Source organism: Podarcis gaigeae (genome assembly GCF_964106915.1).
Source record: "Podarcis gaigeae genome assembly, chromosome: 9".
NCBI lineage: Eukaryota > Metazoa > Chordata > Lepidosauria > Squamata > Lacertidae > Podarcis > Podarcis gaigeae.
Window position 1 is genome coordinate 79591601 of NC_139685.1, and position 16966 is coordinate 79608566.

A 16966-nucleotide genomic window follows, 5' to 3' on the forward strand; every position below is an offset into this window, starting at 1 on the left:
TGGTCAAGTCAAGAGCGGCCGAAGGGGGAGGGAAGGAGGCTGTGGCTGGCGGGTGAGCTGACCGGGAGGCTGGGGGGGGGGCAAGGGAGAAAGCCCCCCTGCAGCCATTGCAAGGGGATGGGGAGAGAAGAAGGATATAGCACTCCCCAAGTGGGCAGAGTAAGAAAAGAATCGGTGGTCCACAATCACAACCCTGGGAGAAGGAGGCAGGACTCTCCGCGGCCTGCCAGCCCTTTTCTGGAGCAGGAGAAATCCACAGCCCACCGTTAAGGGCAGAGAGATGCGCAAGGGATGATGCGCAAGGGATGAAACTGAGGGCTGGAGCTTCCCCGAAGGCACTGCCATTCCCCAAGGGCCAGGTGTGTGTTGGGGGGGGGAGAGAGTGCAGGCTGCACAGGCCTCCTCCTGGGGCAGGAAAGGGCCAGGGCACCCCAAGGCAAAGCAGAGACGCTGCAAGGCCTGAGGGCACCCCAGGTCTGAGAAGGTAACCCAGAGCAGGAAGCCACCTTCAAGGAACCGCACACTTTGGTCCCGTGCCGTTTGGTCACCCGCTAAGGAGCAGGGTCCTCCTTCCTCTGGGCACCCAGAGACTTTTGCCCGGGGCTTCTGGCAATGACACCAAGCCCCCTCCCAAGGACATTTCCCCGCATGCTTTTGCTGGTCTGCGGCGCAGGAGTCACCACGAACAACGCAGCGCACAAGCCTGGAGATGCTCCGGCGCATTTGTCCTCCCCGCGAAGGAAAAGGCACACTGTTTTTGTTCTGATTATCGCAGCAGGTGTGGGGAGGGGGGGTGCAAAAAGGACGAGGTGCCACTGCGGTGCCCTCCTGCCAAGTCCCTGCCACCACCCCAAGCAGAGAAAGAGAAGGAAGAGGGCAGGCAGGCAGAGGCAGGGTTGCAACTTATTCCAGCATGCAATGAAAAGAGTGCCAGGCGCTGGGCCAGGACAGCGCCCCAAGGCCAAGGCAGCCCCCCCTCTTGCCCCCAGGGGACAGGTGAACCTGGCGAGGTGCGGAGTGGTTGGCGCAGGCTGGGCGATGCTAGTCGTTCAAGGAGCACAGTGGTGGGGTCTGCACGCCATGCCCTCCGCCTACCAGGAGGTCTTTCCTGCACAATCCATCTCCCTTGTTTCGCAGTCCATCCTTCGGCCACGTCGTCTGACCCCCCCCCCCCCCGGGCTGCTCTCCCTCCAGCCCCCTTCCAAGGAACACCCACCACCACAGACAGGGAGCCAACAGCCAGCCGGAGTCACCATCCCAGGGGATGGGGAGCAGATCCGAGCCCTGGGCGTAACTGCGTGTGCTGCAATGGACGGGAGGCGAGCGACTCTCCAGAGAACGCCGCCTTGCTCAAAGCCAACTGCGTCCCACAAACACCGGCGTCCGGTTCCCCGTGGCCCAGAGGTCCGGAAGCAAAGGGTCCTTTCCGCAGGGCCTCTCCTTCCAGGGGGGCCGCCTTGAGCCAGGAGAGGGGGCCGGGAACTCAAGAGTGGGGAGGGCAGAGGCGTGGCGGGTGGAAAGGGGGCTGGGGGCGTTAATTGGCTGCCTTGGGCTCCCCCTCCAGGGGGATCTGCAGCAGACGGGGAGACTGCTCCATGATGCGCACCAGGAGGAGGTCAATGTAGTTCTCCAGCTCGCGGACCTGACCCTGCGTCTGGCTCAGCTCCGCCTCTCGCTTCAGCAGCAGCTGGATCAGCTCGTCGTGGGTCAGGTGGTAATACTTGGCGGACGGATCCAGCGCAGAAGAGTCCTGGGGGGGGGGGGAGACAGAGGGAGGGGGCTGCGGTTAGCGGAGAAGCAAGACCTTTCTCTCCATCAGGACAAGGACCAGCAAGCAATAATAATAATAATAATAATAATAATAATAATAATAATAATAATGCCACACAGAGGGCAGAAAAAGCCACAAATTTAGGAACACCAGGAGAGACTGCTGGGTGAGGCCAAAGGGGCCCATTTCAGACTGCCCCACCCGCAGGAAGGCCAAGCCAGGCTGCTCTGCCTCCAGCTGGGCACACTGGTGGGAGCAGGAGGCGGCCAGGGGCTTCCAGGAACTGGACCCGGGAAAAGCGAGCGCTATGGGATCTGTCGGAGCAGGGTCTACTTTCGAGGCAGAATGGCCCCATTGGCAGAGGGGGCAACAGGGGGAATCCCAGGGGGGCACAAAAATAATCTACCAGCCCAAGAGGACAGATGCAGGGAAGTCCCTTCTTCTCGCAGCACAGGGTCCAACTATGGAACTCCCTGCCACAGGAATCTTGAACCTTGCTTCTGGGTCTGCCATGGGTTGGCCCCTGTGCAAACAGGGTGCTGGACTGGTCAGGTCCCCTTTGGCCTGATCCTGCAGGCTCTTCCTATATATACTCACTTCAAATTAAAGGTTCTTCTTCAAGGACAAGAATAAGGGCCACTAACCGACTGCTGATTCAGGACTTTAAATTGTCCTTTTATATCAAATTTCCTTTTCTGTGTATACTGTAATGTTTTCCTCTTGCTATGGCCATTGGCTAATGCGAATAAACTTTTATCTCTCTTCAAGGACACTGGAAGACCCCCCCAGGAAAGAGCCCCCACCTCTGCCACCCTTGGGGTATTTTCTCCCACCCCCTTCACCCTCACATCCACCCCCTTTTACCCTTTTGGGCTCCGGTTTCTCCAGCTGGGAGGTGGGCGCTCCCCCCGCCGTGACGCTGACGGCGCTGCCCGGCTCGCGCTCCTGGCCGCTGCTCCGGACAGGGGTCGGGCTGCCCGCTGGCCTCTGCTTCTCCTTCTCCTCCTGAGGGGGGTTTGGCCCTGGAGAGCTGCTGATGGGCTTGACGGGGTGGGGGCTGCAAGAGACAAGCGGCAGGAGCAGACGAGTCAGGCTCACAAAACAGCATCGCCCCCTCCCCAAAGGATTCGCACAGCAAGACCTCCCCCAAAACACACACACACACACACACGGCCAAAGGACACACCCAAAAGCTACTGGGGGAAACTCCTAGAACAGGGGTAGGCAACCTAAGGCCCGGGGGCCAGATCTGGCCCAATTGCCTTCTCAATCTGGCCCGTGGACGGTCCAGGAATCAGAATGTTTTTACACGAGTAGAATGTGTCCTTTTATTTAAAATGCATCTCTGGGTGATTTGTGGGGCATAGGAATTTGAAATATACTCGGAGTCGAGAGTGGATTTCAGCTCAGAGTAGTGAGGAAAAGAAGTTCCCCCAGAATGTCTGCTTATATAAATTATTTACACAATGGGCCACATGTGATTGGCTAATTCCAGGATTCTCCTGTAGGCCAATCAGATTGCAGATTGACTTCCACCTGGAGTTGGACTGGGTGGCTCCTTCGGACCAATCAGACTGCAGCATTCTGGATCCTATTGTTCTAGGACCAATCAGACTGCTGCATTCTGGATCCTATTGTTCTAGGACCAATCAGACTGCTGCTTTCTGAATCCTATTGTTCTAGGACCAATCAGACTGCTGCATTCTGAATCCTATTGTTCTAGGACCAATCAGACTGCTGCATTCTGAATCCTATTCAACTCAGTACATAACAGAATTCGTTCATTTCCCCCAAAAAATATAGTCCGGCCCCCCACAAGGTCTGAGAGATGGTAGACCAGCCCCCTGCTGAAAAAGGTTGCTGACCCCTGGAGTAGAAGATAGAAGCAATGAAAATGTCAAAGGGAAAGGGAAGAGGAAGAGGAAGAGGAAGAGGAAGAGGAAGAGGAAGAAAGGCAACCATGGCTCTTCCTTGTCCAGCCTCCCCTCCTCTCAACCCCAACCCCCATCTTTGTTCCGTCCACTGAAGGAAACTTGCACATATTCCTTGCAAAAACTCTGCTGGACGGCCACCCTCCTTTTTAAGGAAGCCCCCTCACCGCAGCCCCCAAAGCAATTCTGTTCAGGGCCTGTGGGACAGCTCAGCTGGTAGAGCACAAAACTTCTAACCTCGGGGTTGAGGGTTCAAGTCCCACACTGGGCGAAAGATTCCTGGACTGAGGGGGGTCGGACTAGACGACCCTCATGGTCCCTTCCACTTCTACAGTTCTACGCTTGGAAGAGAGCTGCCAGCTTGCCTCTGGCCCCCCTGGGGGTGGGTGACGCCCCCATAAGCTTCCCCTTCTAGCAGCCAACTCTGTGGGGCAGGGAAGGGGGCTGTTTCCCCACAACCGCAAGGGACCCACCCTGAGCTTTGCTGGCAAACCCAAGGAGAGTTGGCACAGAGCTCCAGCTGCCAGGGAACTCCGTCCCCCACCCCAAATAAAAAGACCCCAAGGCAGAGGCAAGAACAGGGAGTGCAAAAAAGGATATTGGGAAATGATTTCTAATGAGCTGGAAAACATGTTAAAAATAACTTTTGTAAAAAACAACCTGAACCCTGAACCTTTTTGATTAGGAATTTTAGGTACAGAAATACCTAAGGATCAGAAGAAACTATTTATGTAGGCTATAGCAGCTGCTACTTGCCCAAAGATGGAAGGAAAATTTACAAAAGAAGAATAGCTGATAAAGGTGATGGACCCTGCCGAATTGGTGAAAATGACTGGGAAGATCAGAGATCCAGAGGATGGTTTTAATTTAATAAAGAAATTTTGTAAGTTACTTGAAAGAACATTGCAAACAACTGAAAACGTTGGCAGGATTTTAAAAACACTTGAGCTGAAGCAAGAATTAGGATAAAAAAATGAGATTTAAGAAAATATGGAGAACATTGTAAACTGCCGTTTGAAAAGAATATCTGGGGAAACCACAAAAGGTGGAGGAAATCCGGGATTCCGAGAATCCTATTTGCAAAGCAATTTAAGATTTGTGTATGATGATAAATGTTAAAAGCAAAAATGAATTTTTAAAAATTATTTTTAAAAAAGAGGGAGCAGGGAGTGCAAGACAGGAAGCCAACACGGTTGCTTCCTTAGAGCCAAAAGCAGGTAAACCCAGGCAGAAGCTGGATGGAGCCACTCTGGAGAGGCCCCGTGTGCCCAGGGTGCCCATGCGGACGGGCACAGAATCTGGCAGCCATGGGAGGAGGGCAGCCCAGGAGAACCTCCTGACACGCTGCCCAGTCCTCCTGCACGCCAGGGAGGGCACAAAACCATTTAACGTCATCCCGGGAGGAGCAGTCCATTGTTTCTCAAGACAGATGGACGCCGACAACAAATCAATGTCACCCGCCTTCGTCTCTGAGGGCACCTGCAGGGGATCATTTATCTGCAGGGATCACTGTGATCATCTGCAGGGGCATAGCTGGTCGTTCCCCCAGTTGGCAAGGCTCCATTGACAACAGCAAGTAAACTAAGCCTTTTGTGTCATTGACCCAGTCCTTTGGAACTCTCTGCCACCAGAGATTCAGCAGGCGCCTTCTGGGCCAACTTTTAAACGCCTGCCACAAACTTTTCTATTGCAGGCAATCAAGAGTGCATCTTTCCTTTCAAAAGGACTGGAGCAAATTGATATCTTATTTGAGAGAAAACTGTAAACGTTTGAAAACGTTTGTAGGTCTGACTTGAAATGTCTGGTAATGTGAAAATAAGGAGCTATTTACATATAAGGGGGTGAATGTTAAAAGAAGATATAAGGGAAGAAAGTGGTTATAGAAATGCGATGAATCTGTTAAAGATATGTGGAAGTCAGAAAGAGGGAGGGAAGGAGGTCGATGCTCTTTTTGAGCAATACTTAAAGTTATGGATTTGTGTACTGAAAATGAAATGAAACATGGAAAAATCAATAAAAATTATATTTTTTTAAAAAGAGTGCATCTTTCCACAAGGGTTAACTGGTACCCATTTTTAATTTTTTTATATGGTTTTTACTGCATGGTTTTATGTATCCTTGTTGCAAATGAAACATTTTTATTAGTAGATCAAGGCTGCTGTCACCAAAGGCAAGGGATGGTTTAGAGATGTGGAACCCCAGGATGCTCCCCGAGAAGGGCGGCTACCCCTCTCGTCAACAGCACCTGGACGTTTGCTCCCTGCGCTGCAATTTGCAAGGCTCTGCACTTGAGCTCCTTGCCTTTCTGACCACATGCCAGGCTCACCTGCTAATTATACACAAGGGCCTTGGCAAATGCCAACTCAGGTTCTCCTCCAGAGGCCAGCCATGTCTCCCCTCCCTCTTTCCCTCGCATGCATCCTGGGGCCTCAGCATCCCTCCTTCAGAAGCACCACGCTGACCCCAGGTGATGGCTGGACCTTCAGCCCCACAACCTGCCCACAGCTCCTGCCTGTGCAGAAGAAACGCCCACAAGAGCCAAAGGACTCTGGGACTTGTAGTTCTCGGGGGGCGGGAAGGGCAGGCCAGAGTCCAAGCCTGGCGCAAAGCAGCTATTGCATAGGTCCACCTAGCGCAACATGGAATCACAGAGGTGTAGAGTTGGAAGGATGCGGATGACACAACCTTGATGGCGGAAAGTGAGGAGGAATTAAATAACCTTTTAATGAGGGTTTAAGAGGAGAGCACAAAATATGGTCTGAAGCTCAACATCAAAAAAACGAAGATCATGGCCACTGGGCCCATCACCTCCTGGCAAATAGAAGGGGAAGAATTGGAGGCAGTGAGAGATTTTACTTTCTTGGGCTCCATGATCACTGCAGATGGTGACAGCAGTCACAAAATTAAAAGACGCCTCCTTCTTGGGAGAAAAGCAATGACAAACCTAGACAGCATCTTGAAAAGCAGAGACATCACCTTGCCGACAAAGGTCCGTATAGTTAAAGCCATGGTTTTCCCAGTAGTGATGTATGGAAGTGAGAGCTGGACCATAAAGAAGGCTGATCGACGAAGAATGGATGCTTTTGAATTCTGGTGCTGGAGGAGACTCTTGAGAGTCCCATGGACTGCAAGAAGATCAAATCTCTCCATTCTTAAGGAAATCAGCCTTGAGTGCTCACTGGAAGGACAGATCGTGAAGCTGAGGCTCCAAGACTTTGGCCACCTCAGGAGAAGAGAAGACTCCCTGGAAAAGACCCTGATGTTGGGAAAGATGGAGGGCACAATGAAAAGGGGACGACAGAGGACCAGATGGTTGGATGGTGTTCTCAAAGCTACAAACATGAGTCTGACCAAACTGCGGGAGGCAGCGGAAGACAGGAGTGCCTGGCGTGCTCTGGTCCAGGGGGTCACAAAGAGGCGGACATGACTAAACAACAACAAAGAGTTGGAAGGAAGGTTACAGATAGGTAGCCGTGTTGGTCTGCCATAGTCAAAACAAAAAAATTCCTTCCAGTAGCACCTTAAAGACCAACTAAGTCAGTTCTTGGTATGAGCTTTCGTGTGCATGCACACTTCTTCAGATACACTGAAACAGAAGTTTCCAGACCCTTCTATATAGTGAGAAAGGGTATAGAAGGGTCTGGAAACTTCTGTTTCAGTGTATCTGAAGAAGTGTGCATGCACACGAAAGCTCATACCAAGAACTGACTTAGTTGGTCTTTAAGGTGCTACTGGAAGGAATTTTTTTGTTTTGGAAGGAAGGATCTGCTATGCTGACAGTGACTTCACAGGAGGTCAAGCGGAGGAGAGCTTCGCTTCCCCTGGAACTGGCCTGCTCGCACAGCCCTCAAGAAGCAAATGGACTCTCTTCTTCCCCTCTCTCAGACCCTGAGTTTCATGGACATGTAGAGTGGGAAGGGTCCCCCAAAGGCCATCCATCCTGACCCACTGCAATGTGAGGATCGCAGCTGAAGCATCCCTGGCAAGTGACCATTCCCGAACAAGCTCCCTAGTGCTGCGACCGTGGATATGGTGCTGCCTGTGTAAGAACCCGAGGAGGAGCTGGCGGATCAGTCCAGCCTCCTGCCCTCGCTGTGGCCAACCAGACGCCCCAAGGGAAGTGTGATAAGAATTTTAAAGTCTTACATATATAATAAATGTTCATAAGTGTACCAACCAAGCACATACATAGATCAACACAGGAAGACCGATCTGAAACCATTTTTGATTTTCAAACTGACCAAATGTTTCCTCTGCAAGGTCAAAGGAAAATGGAAAAGCCTCCCCACTGTCTTTTCCTTCACAAATCCTGTCTCAAGGGCACATTTAAGATATGAATAGGGTGTGAGCCTGTGAACTGGCCCAGGAACTAAGTATTTATCATTACAAAAGACTGACCAGGCTCCCCAGGCAATCCAGTCAAGTGACCATTAAAAAGGTAACCTGGCAGACAAGATAAACAGCGCACTCAGATTTCTGCTGTAGACCGCCTTTTCTGTGATGTAGGTATGATGTACCTGGGGGGTGGTCTTAGGTTACACCCCTTCTTATCCAGTACAATCTACAACTGAGCCTGAATACCACCTCCCTGCAGGGCAGGGCTAGCCCTCCCCCAGAAATCTGCTGGCGTGTACCCCTATCGTTCCCCCCCACCACATCTCTCCTCCTGCTTCTTTGCATCTGGGCACTGCTGCCAAACAACACCTAGACAGAGACCCCCTGGCAAGAGGCTTGTGGATCACAGACTCCAGAAGGGTTTTCCTGCAGGAGGGGCTCTTTACTCTGTGCCGATGGCAGACACCCTCCCCCCCCCAAAAAAAATCCCGACACGCAACTTTGAAAGGCAGCCCCACAAGGCTGCAGGCCCCACCTCCAGCAAGCCCAGACCAACAGTGGGGAGAGTCTTAAAAGGAGGAGGCCAGACCCCAACTGTAAACTGCTCAGGGGTCTCCCCCAGCCAATGTAGCAGGTCTGGGGGGGGGGGGTTATTCCAGGGACCCTGACAGAGATCTCTGCAGCAACAGCACCACCTGGTGGCAATGGAGGAAAACACCTCGGCAAACTTCACTGAGAAATCCTAATAAAGTCGGTTTCTGTGCTGCTATTTTTACCCTGCGTTTGGACACAGGTGGAAAACGAACACATTGCAGGCTGAAATCTAAAGCTATGAGCCGCTTTTCAACTCTTTTGTAGGATGAAAACAACTCCACATCCCTCCCGTTGCTCTCTGTGAGGAAGGAGAAGGACTCTGGTGCATTAATGGCTCCCAGCAGAAGCCAATCAGGAAGACAAAAGGGTCAGACAAAAGGCTTTCCTAGCCCAACATCCTGGAACATCACACAGCCATCATACACTGACAGCATCTCTGGTGGATTATTTCAACGCCTGGAATAAGGCTCAGCTGCCTTTGGAAACCAAAGGTTAGCCAGCGTCACCCCCTGCATTTTGCACTAACTGGAGGCAAAAGTGTTGCATGTAACTGGCCAGCTCCTGAAAAGCTATGCAGCGACTTCCAGCAAGCATCCCTGAAGGAGCGTCTCCACCCCCATCGTCCAGCCAGGACACGGAGGTCCAGCTCTGAGAGCCTTCTGGCCGTTCCCTCACTGCGAGAAGTGAAGTTACAAGGAACCAGGCAGAGGGCCTTCTTGGTGGTGGCGCCTGCCCTGTGGAACGCCCTCCCAGCAGATGTCAAGGAAAGAAACAACTATCCGACTTTTAGAAGACATCTGAAGGCAGCCCTCTTTAATGCTTTATGGTGTTTTTAATATTCTGTTGGGAGCCGCCCAGAGTAGCTGGGGAAACCCAGCCAGACAGGCGGGGTATAAATAATAAGTTGTTGTTGTTGTGCCTGGCAGGGAGGATTACCCATTGGTTAAAAAAAAAAAAAATACAGATGCAAAAAATGTGAACAATTGTGAAAACATGAAAATTTCCAGAAAGGCTGAAGGAAGTCTGAAAGTGGAAAGATTAGAATTGGATGTATAATTCAAATGGAATGTTTTTTTTTATTGTTAAATTTGAAAATTTTATAAATAAAAAAATTAAGATTACCCAGAAGAGGTCTGAACAACCCTTTGGGACACTTAAATGCCAAGTATTCTTTTTCTGCACATCTTTCCCAAAAATGTTTTTGTTAAACTGCAAATGCACCTGTTTCTCTCTCCACCCCCCACCCCCACCCCCGCTTCCCAAAAGTGTAAGATCTCTGGAATGTGGAGGCACACCCCAAAGGGCAAAAACAGAAGCTCCACGCAGGAGGCAGTGATTTTGGGGTCCCCCAGAATTTAATCCTCTTGGACCTCCAGAGAACTGTCCCACGAAGTTCATTCGGATCATTTAAGACAGATTACTACAGCTGGGTGGATGAAGAACAGGAGTGAAACCAAAGCAGACCTCTCTGCCCAGCAGGCTTTTTCAGAGCTGGCCACAGGGTTAATATTCTTCATTTCACTTTCTAGTTGCCTGACACCAAGCCGTCTCTGGACGACTTGCAACAGATTGAAAGAGAGATAATTTTCTAAAAACAAGAATCGTAAGCCAGCCTCTGAAGAAACAATCAGCAGCTCAGAGCTAAGGCATAAGGACAGCCATAGGCAAACTCGGCCCTCCAGATGTTTTGGGACTACAACTCCCATCATCCCTGACCACTGGTCATGTTAGCTAGGGATGATGGGAGTTGTAGCCCCAAAACAGCTGGAGGGCCAAGTTTGGGGATGCCTGTTCTAAACCTCTCTTAAAGGTGAAAGTAAAGGGACCCCTGACCATTAGGTCCAGTTGTGACCGACTCTGGGGTTGCGGCGCTCATCTCGCTTTATTGGCCAAGGGAGAAGGCGCACAGCTTCTGGGTCATGTGGCCAGCAGGACTAAGCCGTTTCTGGCGAACCAGAGCAGCGCACGGAAATGCTGTTTTACCTTCCCGCCAGAGCGGTACCTATTTATCTACTTGCACTATGACGTGCTTTCGAACTGCTAGGTGGGCAGGAGCAGGGACCGAGCAACGGGAGCTCACCCTGTCATTGCGGGGATTCGAACCGCCGACCTTCTGATCGGCAAGTCCTAGGCTCTGAGGTTTAATGCACAGCGCCACCCGTGTCCCTTTCTTGGAGAGGGGCATTTAGAGATGGGCTTCAGGCGAACATCTAAAAGTCCGGACACCGCACCTCTCTCGATGCAAACCTGAATTGAACAAGGTTTTATAGAGAAAAACAAGCACCTTGAATTGAGCTCTGAAACGAACTGAGCTCAGCGGACTTAAGACAAGGTTTACGAGGTCAGACCACCAACACACACACATCCCTGCCAGCAATTGGACTGCAGCATTCTGCAGTTTCTGAACCATCTCCAAAGGCAGCCCCACATATAACACGCAGCAGTAATCTAACCTAGAGGTTACTAAAGCCAAGCTGTCCCTGTCTGGATAGGGGCATAGATGGAACCCAGCCAAAAACTGGCAGAAGGTTCTCTGTGCCACGGAGACCACAGGCATCTCTCATGATAAATCATCACTAACTGCCAGACTGGGTGGCAATGGGTGCAAGGGGGTCCCATCTGATGTTATCCATCCTTTTTCCTCTAAGGCCGATCTGCAGAGATGCAAGTTTCCCCATGTCCAGGAAAGCCTTCAAAAACTAAGCTGTTATTTTGGAGTGTGTTAAGTCTCCAACCTTGACACGCGATGGGGAGGGCATGTCATGCGAAGGGGAATCGCTGCTCCAAAAGAGAAAAGGAGATTACTCAGAGTCTCATTGCTCTTTTAACACATGCATCATTTTGCATGACGCTCTGGATCACTTCTTGTGAAAAAAGAAACTGATAAATGCAATTAATAATCGCAATAATAATCGGCTGTGCCTGTCCCCTTCCTAGTCGGAATTAAAGCTGCATCTCGGGGAAAGCTTGTGCACTGACCATTTTTACAGAAAATGCTGCCACAGGGGAGCATTAAAAAAAATAATCTCTCCTGCTTCCTTGTTCATGCACAAATATCCTCCCCCCTTGAGACAACGCTGAAAGATGGAACAGAACCCTCGAAAACCATCATGGCCAGCGAGTGAGTTCACATTTAAAGATCTGCTATAAACCTTAAGATAGTTTGGGTGTGAAAAGCTCAATTGTTTAGAGCGTGGTGCTGGTAACGCCAAGGTTGCAGGTTCGATCCCCGGATGGGGCAGCTGCGCATTCCTGCATTGCGGGGGTTGGACTGGATGACGCTCAGGGTTGCCTTCCACCTCTATGATTCTTTGATTAAGTGGTATGCAAATTAAGTGGTATGCTTAAACTGTGAATAAAACCATGGGAGGAGATCTTACCACTCAGGTGGGTGGGGGGTACAGAGTAGGAACATACACCCCCTCCTCGCAGGTCTCCCCTGCCAAGGCCAAGTGGTAGAATTGGGGCGACTGTCCCACCACAAAGAGCCACTTCCCCCTTGCCCCCCCCCCCACTGAGCCTTTGCTTCCAGCATGCGGGGGGGGGGGGAGGAGCTGCCCCTGCTCCAAAAGGCCCCCCTTCTGCAGAGCTAGGAGAGAAGAGAGGGATTTAGTCACAGCCCTTAAAAGAGGAGGAAAAGGGTAAACCAAAGATAAAAGCCATGGAGGGGGCATGAAAAGATGCCATGCAGTTTGGGGGGGGCAAGGGGTAGGATTGTGCTGTGGGGAGGGTCCCGTGAGCTGCAGCCAGTCAAGACACCCCCATGGGCAGAGGGAGGGCCAACCCAGGGCTTTGGGGGGTTTCCTGGGAGAGACGCCCCAAGACCACAGGCAAGGAGGGAGGGGTCACCTGGTGCGCGCGCGCACACACACACACACACACACACCTTGCCCAGCTCACCTGGCCATCCACTGGAGAGGAGGCGCTTCTTCCGCCTGTGTCGCCCCCACGGGCGAAACCGAAGAGGCCACTGAGGCGGCTCTGGGCCGCGGGAGAGCGAGGGAGGGGGCCGCCACAGCGGAGCCCCTGCCCAAGTCAGGATGCAGGACGGGAGATGGGAAGAGGAAGTCGCTGGGGTGGGCAGCCCCCTCCAGCGAAGGCGTGGAGAAAGTCACGGGGGCGGCCGGTTGGTCCTCGGAGGGGTGGGCAAGGAAGAAGCCGCGAGGGGCCGCCTCCGGGCCACCCAGACCCTCCACCCAGGAGACCGGCAGGACGGCCGCCACCGAGGAGGCTGGGTCAGCAGGCCTCTCCACAAAGGGGTTGTTCTGCGGGGAAGCTGGCGGTGGTGTCCCGGCCCAGGGGGCAAAGGGGTTGCCCGGCGCCAGGGCGGTGTCCGTCCAGCTGCCCTGAGGCTCCTCTCTGCCCGCCTGCCAAAAGTCGGCCTTCTTGAAGTCCACCACCCGGTCGTCTGACCAGCTGGACGACAGCTCCGACTCGCTCAGAGAGCTGCCGGCCCGAGCCTGCCTGAGCTGCCCGCCCGCCAAGACCGCGGGGAAGGCAGGCGACGTGGCGGGCAGGCTCTGGCTGAGGGGGCTTGTCGCAGGGTCCCCCTCGGGGAAGGAGAGAGCCCCTCTTTCTCCTGGCGGCAAATCTTCCTCCGGCCCCCCAAGTCCTGCCCGCCGTCCTTCGGGCCACGAGTCCTGCGACAGCGGCTGCTCCTCCTCCACGGCTGTCCAGAACAGGACCGAGGGGCTGGGCCGGGGGTCCTGGGGGGTCTCTTTGCATGCGGGGATCTCCTTGGCTGTCTGTAGCGAGCCCAGCTCCGAGAGCCCCTGCGGCCAGGGAGCGCCCGCCTGCCACACGGAGTCAGACAGGCCTGACGCGCCCAAGGAGAGATCGGTAGGGCAAGTTTCAAACTGCTCGGCCCCCGGGGTCCCCCCCGAAGGGAGGACTCGGCCCCTCAGCTCATTATCTGCTGCAGGTTCGGCGCCGGCGCCTGCCAGCCCGAGGCTCCCCGTGGCACCGACGCCAGCTGCTCCCATTCTCACCAGTGGCGCCAGGGAGGAGGAGGAGGTGGCGGCCACTGGGGGAGGCCTCCCTTCGCCCTCTGCAGGCACTTCCAGCTCCTCGGGCACAGCTGCCCCATTTTTCCGCCTCTCCTGGATGCCCAACGTCTCCTCTAGGTCGAGGGGCACGAACCTCCTTGGGGGCTTCCGGGGGGGTCCCTCGGCCTGCTCCTGAGTCCCCCAGCCGGGCATCTCTCTGGCCTCCTCTATATTCAGGCTGGCATCGGGCGCCTCGTCCGATGCCAAGCAGAGGGCTGCTTCCTCTCGCCCCATGGCGTCCCAGCGAGGTGAGTCGGCCGCGGAGGCCTCCCCAGTTTCGGCTTCGGGGGCCCGGCCACTTCCACGCAGGGGGCTTTCTGCGGTCGCACTCTGAGGCGGAGGAGGGGGCCTCTCCTCCAAGAAGACCTCATCGGCGGTGGGCCAGGGGCTCCCGCTGCCCTCCGGAGCCTGCTCTGCCGTTGCGTCGCTTCCCGAAGCGGGGCCTTCCTCGCAGGAGCTGCTCTCCGAGGGCTGGCCCAAGGCTTGGCCCCCCAAGCTCTCTCTTCTCGCTCCTGCCAGCGCCTGCTCAGGGGTGCAGCTCAGCGGATCTGGGCTCCCTGGGCCGGCGTCCTCCTGTCCCCCGGCTTGGAGTTCTGGGGTCTCGGCTAGGGGGGCGTCCGGGTGGGAACCGCCTTCCAGCCCCTTCCCTGCAGGCGGAGGCTCCCTGGGAGCGTCCGGCCGGAGCCGGCTGGTGGCGAAGGCGTCAAAGCTGTCGTCCCACTCCGGGGGGGCCCTGGCAGAGGCGGGCGGAGACGGCGGCGGCGCCTCCAGGGTGCTGGCGCTCTGGGCCTCGGGCGGCAGGTCTCCAGCCGTGGCGAAGGGAGGGGGGTCCTGATCCGCAGAGAGACAAGGGTGGTCCGGGGAACTAGAGAGAAAGCGAGCAGGGGAAGCAGGTTTAGTATCTGGTCAGGCAGGATCGGGTCCTCGCAGGAAGGGCGGCTGCCTCTGCAGGGGCGGGGAGGGGCTGTGTGTGACTGCAATGGGGCAGAACCAGCAATTGGGGCTGGGGGCAAGGGCAGGGGCCGTCTCGGAGCTTGAGGGCTGTCTACACCTTAGCAGACACTTTCAGGCTGTGGAGAGAGACAGAACAGACCCCCCCCCACTGCCCCCCCACCCCAGTTAACGCTCCATGGGGTAATCTGGGCTCACCAAAACACACACACACACACAGAGCGGCAAACGTCAGGGAAGAACGAGGCTTTGCTGAAGCAGAGCAAGGAGGATGGCAAAAATCAAACCAAAGCATGGAGGGAACAAGCAGAGGCAGGGGAAATAAACAGCGATGGCACAGGCTGCCCCCCCCCCAAAGACACCCCGCCTGAATGCACGTGGGGCCCCCCATGCTGTATGATGCACTGCAGACACTTGACGTTCATTTGCGATTGGCAGGCGAGAGAAACGCCTCTGGCACAAACCCCGTCCTCTCTTGTGGGGGGGTCCCTCTCTCCAGGGAGCTGAGGTGCCCCCCACACTCACCAACCTGCTCACAGTCTTGGGGTGCGCTCCGCAGAGAGCCCCCCCCAGTTCCACACCTGCCCTTCCCTTCGCCTATCCCAGGCCTGGGGGGCAGAATGGGACTCCAGGATGGCCAGAAATGGGATGAGGACCGCCAAGCAACATGCCATGACGTAGGACCCAATCCGAAAGGAAGCTCCTTTCCTCGAGTTTGCACAGAAGAACAGCCTGCCGGCCGGGTTGTGTTTTGCGGGTCGGGCGCAGCTCAGGTGCAGCTGCCGCCAGTGGCATCCAAAGACCCCCGTCTCTCTGGCTCCCTGGAGCCCAGAAGGTCCCACGGTGGGCGACGGGGAAGGCTGCAGCAGGTGGTCCCCATTCAGGCGCAGAGGAGACCCCCAGACCTTCAGCAAAGGGGCTGGACTCCCAGGCCTTCATCCTGGGAACTGGGCAGCTTCGAGGCAAACCCACCTTTGGGTGACACCCCCCCCGAGCCCCCTCAGTCGCAGAATGGGCCACCTAGGCAGAAAACAGAGAGCCAGCGAGACTTGGAGGGCAGCCATTCAGACGTGGGAGCGCAGGACCCCCCCCCCCGGCCTCTCCCCTTCTCCCCCCAAGCTGGTTTCCTGGCCTCTCCCCCCAAAGCCACCACGGCTTCTGCTTTTCAGCCACCTGACACTAGAGGGAGAAGGGAGGCCAGCAGATTCAGGGAAGTTTTTAATGTGGGACATTTTAATGTATTTTTAAACTTTGTTGGAAGCTGCCCAGAGTTGCTGGGGAGACCCAGCAGATGGGGGGGGGGGGGGACAAATAATATGTTGTTGTTGTTGTTGTTGTGCGGGGTACAAATAATATATTGTTGTTGTTGTTGTCAAGGGAAGCAGCAACCCTGTGGAACTGCAGGGGCCTTCTGTGCAATAATAATAATAATAATAATAATAATAATAATAATAATAATAATAATAATAATAATTAATTCTTATTTGTACCCCGCCCATCTGGCTGGGTTTCCCCAGCCACTCTGGGCAGCACCCAACAGATTAATAACAGAATAAAACATCAAACCTTAAAATCTTCCTGATACAGGGCTGCCTTCAGGTGTCTTCTAGAAGTCAGATAGTTGTTTATTGCCTTGACATCTGGTGGGAGGGTGTTCCACAGGGCGGGCGCCACCACCGAGAAGGCCCTCTGCCTGGTTCCCTGTAACCTCACTTCTCACAGCGAGGGAACCACCAGAAGGCCCTCAGAGCTGGAGCTCAGTGTCTGGGCTGGATGATGGGGGTGGAGATGCTCCTTCAGGTCTACTGGGCCTTTGAGGCCGTTTAGGGCTTTAAAGGGTCAGCCCCAACACTTTGAATTGTGCTCGGAAACGTACTGGGAGCCAATGGAGGTCTTTCAAGACCAGTGTTATATGGTCACGGCAGCTGCTCCCAGTCACCAGTCTAGCTGCCGCATTCTGGATTAGTTGTAGTTTCCGGGTCACCTTCAAAGGTAGCCCCACGTAGAGTGCATTGCAGTAGTCCAAGCGGGAGATAACCAGAGCATGCACCACTCTGGCGACACAGTTTGCAGGCAGGGAGGGTCTCATCCTGCTTATTAATCCCCTGATTGCCCCCCCTTTTCCTCCCAGGGGCTCAAGGGGGGCTTCAGAGGCATCTTGGAGAGACCACGGTCCAAATGATCACCCAGGGAGCTCACTGGGCGACCAGGCCTGCCTGGGCCTCTGAGCCTGGCCTACCTTACAGGGTCGTTGTGGGGATTTAAATGAAGGAAGGAGGACTGTGCCCAAGGCAGCGCGGCCTCCGGGGAGAAAGAGGCAAAGTACAAACGCAAGACTC

General features: G+C 54.4%; 1 protein-coding gene across 1 annotated transcript in view; it reads right to left on the reverse strand.

Moving 5' to 3' along the window:
• Positions 1-1211: 1211 nt before the first annotated feature.
• RAB11FIP5 (RAB11 family interacting protein 5) overlaps positions 1212-16966 on the reverse strand; it is a 53447-nt gene continuing 37692 nt past the window's right edge. The window contains exons 4-6 of the mRNA XM_083757076.1: positions 12532-14541; positions 2636-2828; positions 1212-1750 (exon numbers count right to left, since the gene is read on the reverse strand). Of these exons, the coding sequence (XP_083613202.1) occupies positions 1535-1750; positions 2636-2828; positions 12532-14541 (2419 nt within the window). The 3' untranslated portion in view covers positions 1212-1534. The remainder of the gene's footprint in view (positions 1751-2635; positions 2829-12531; positions 14542-16966) is intronic.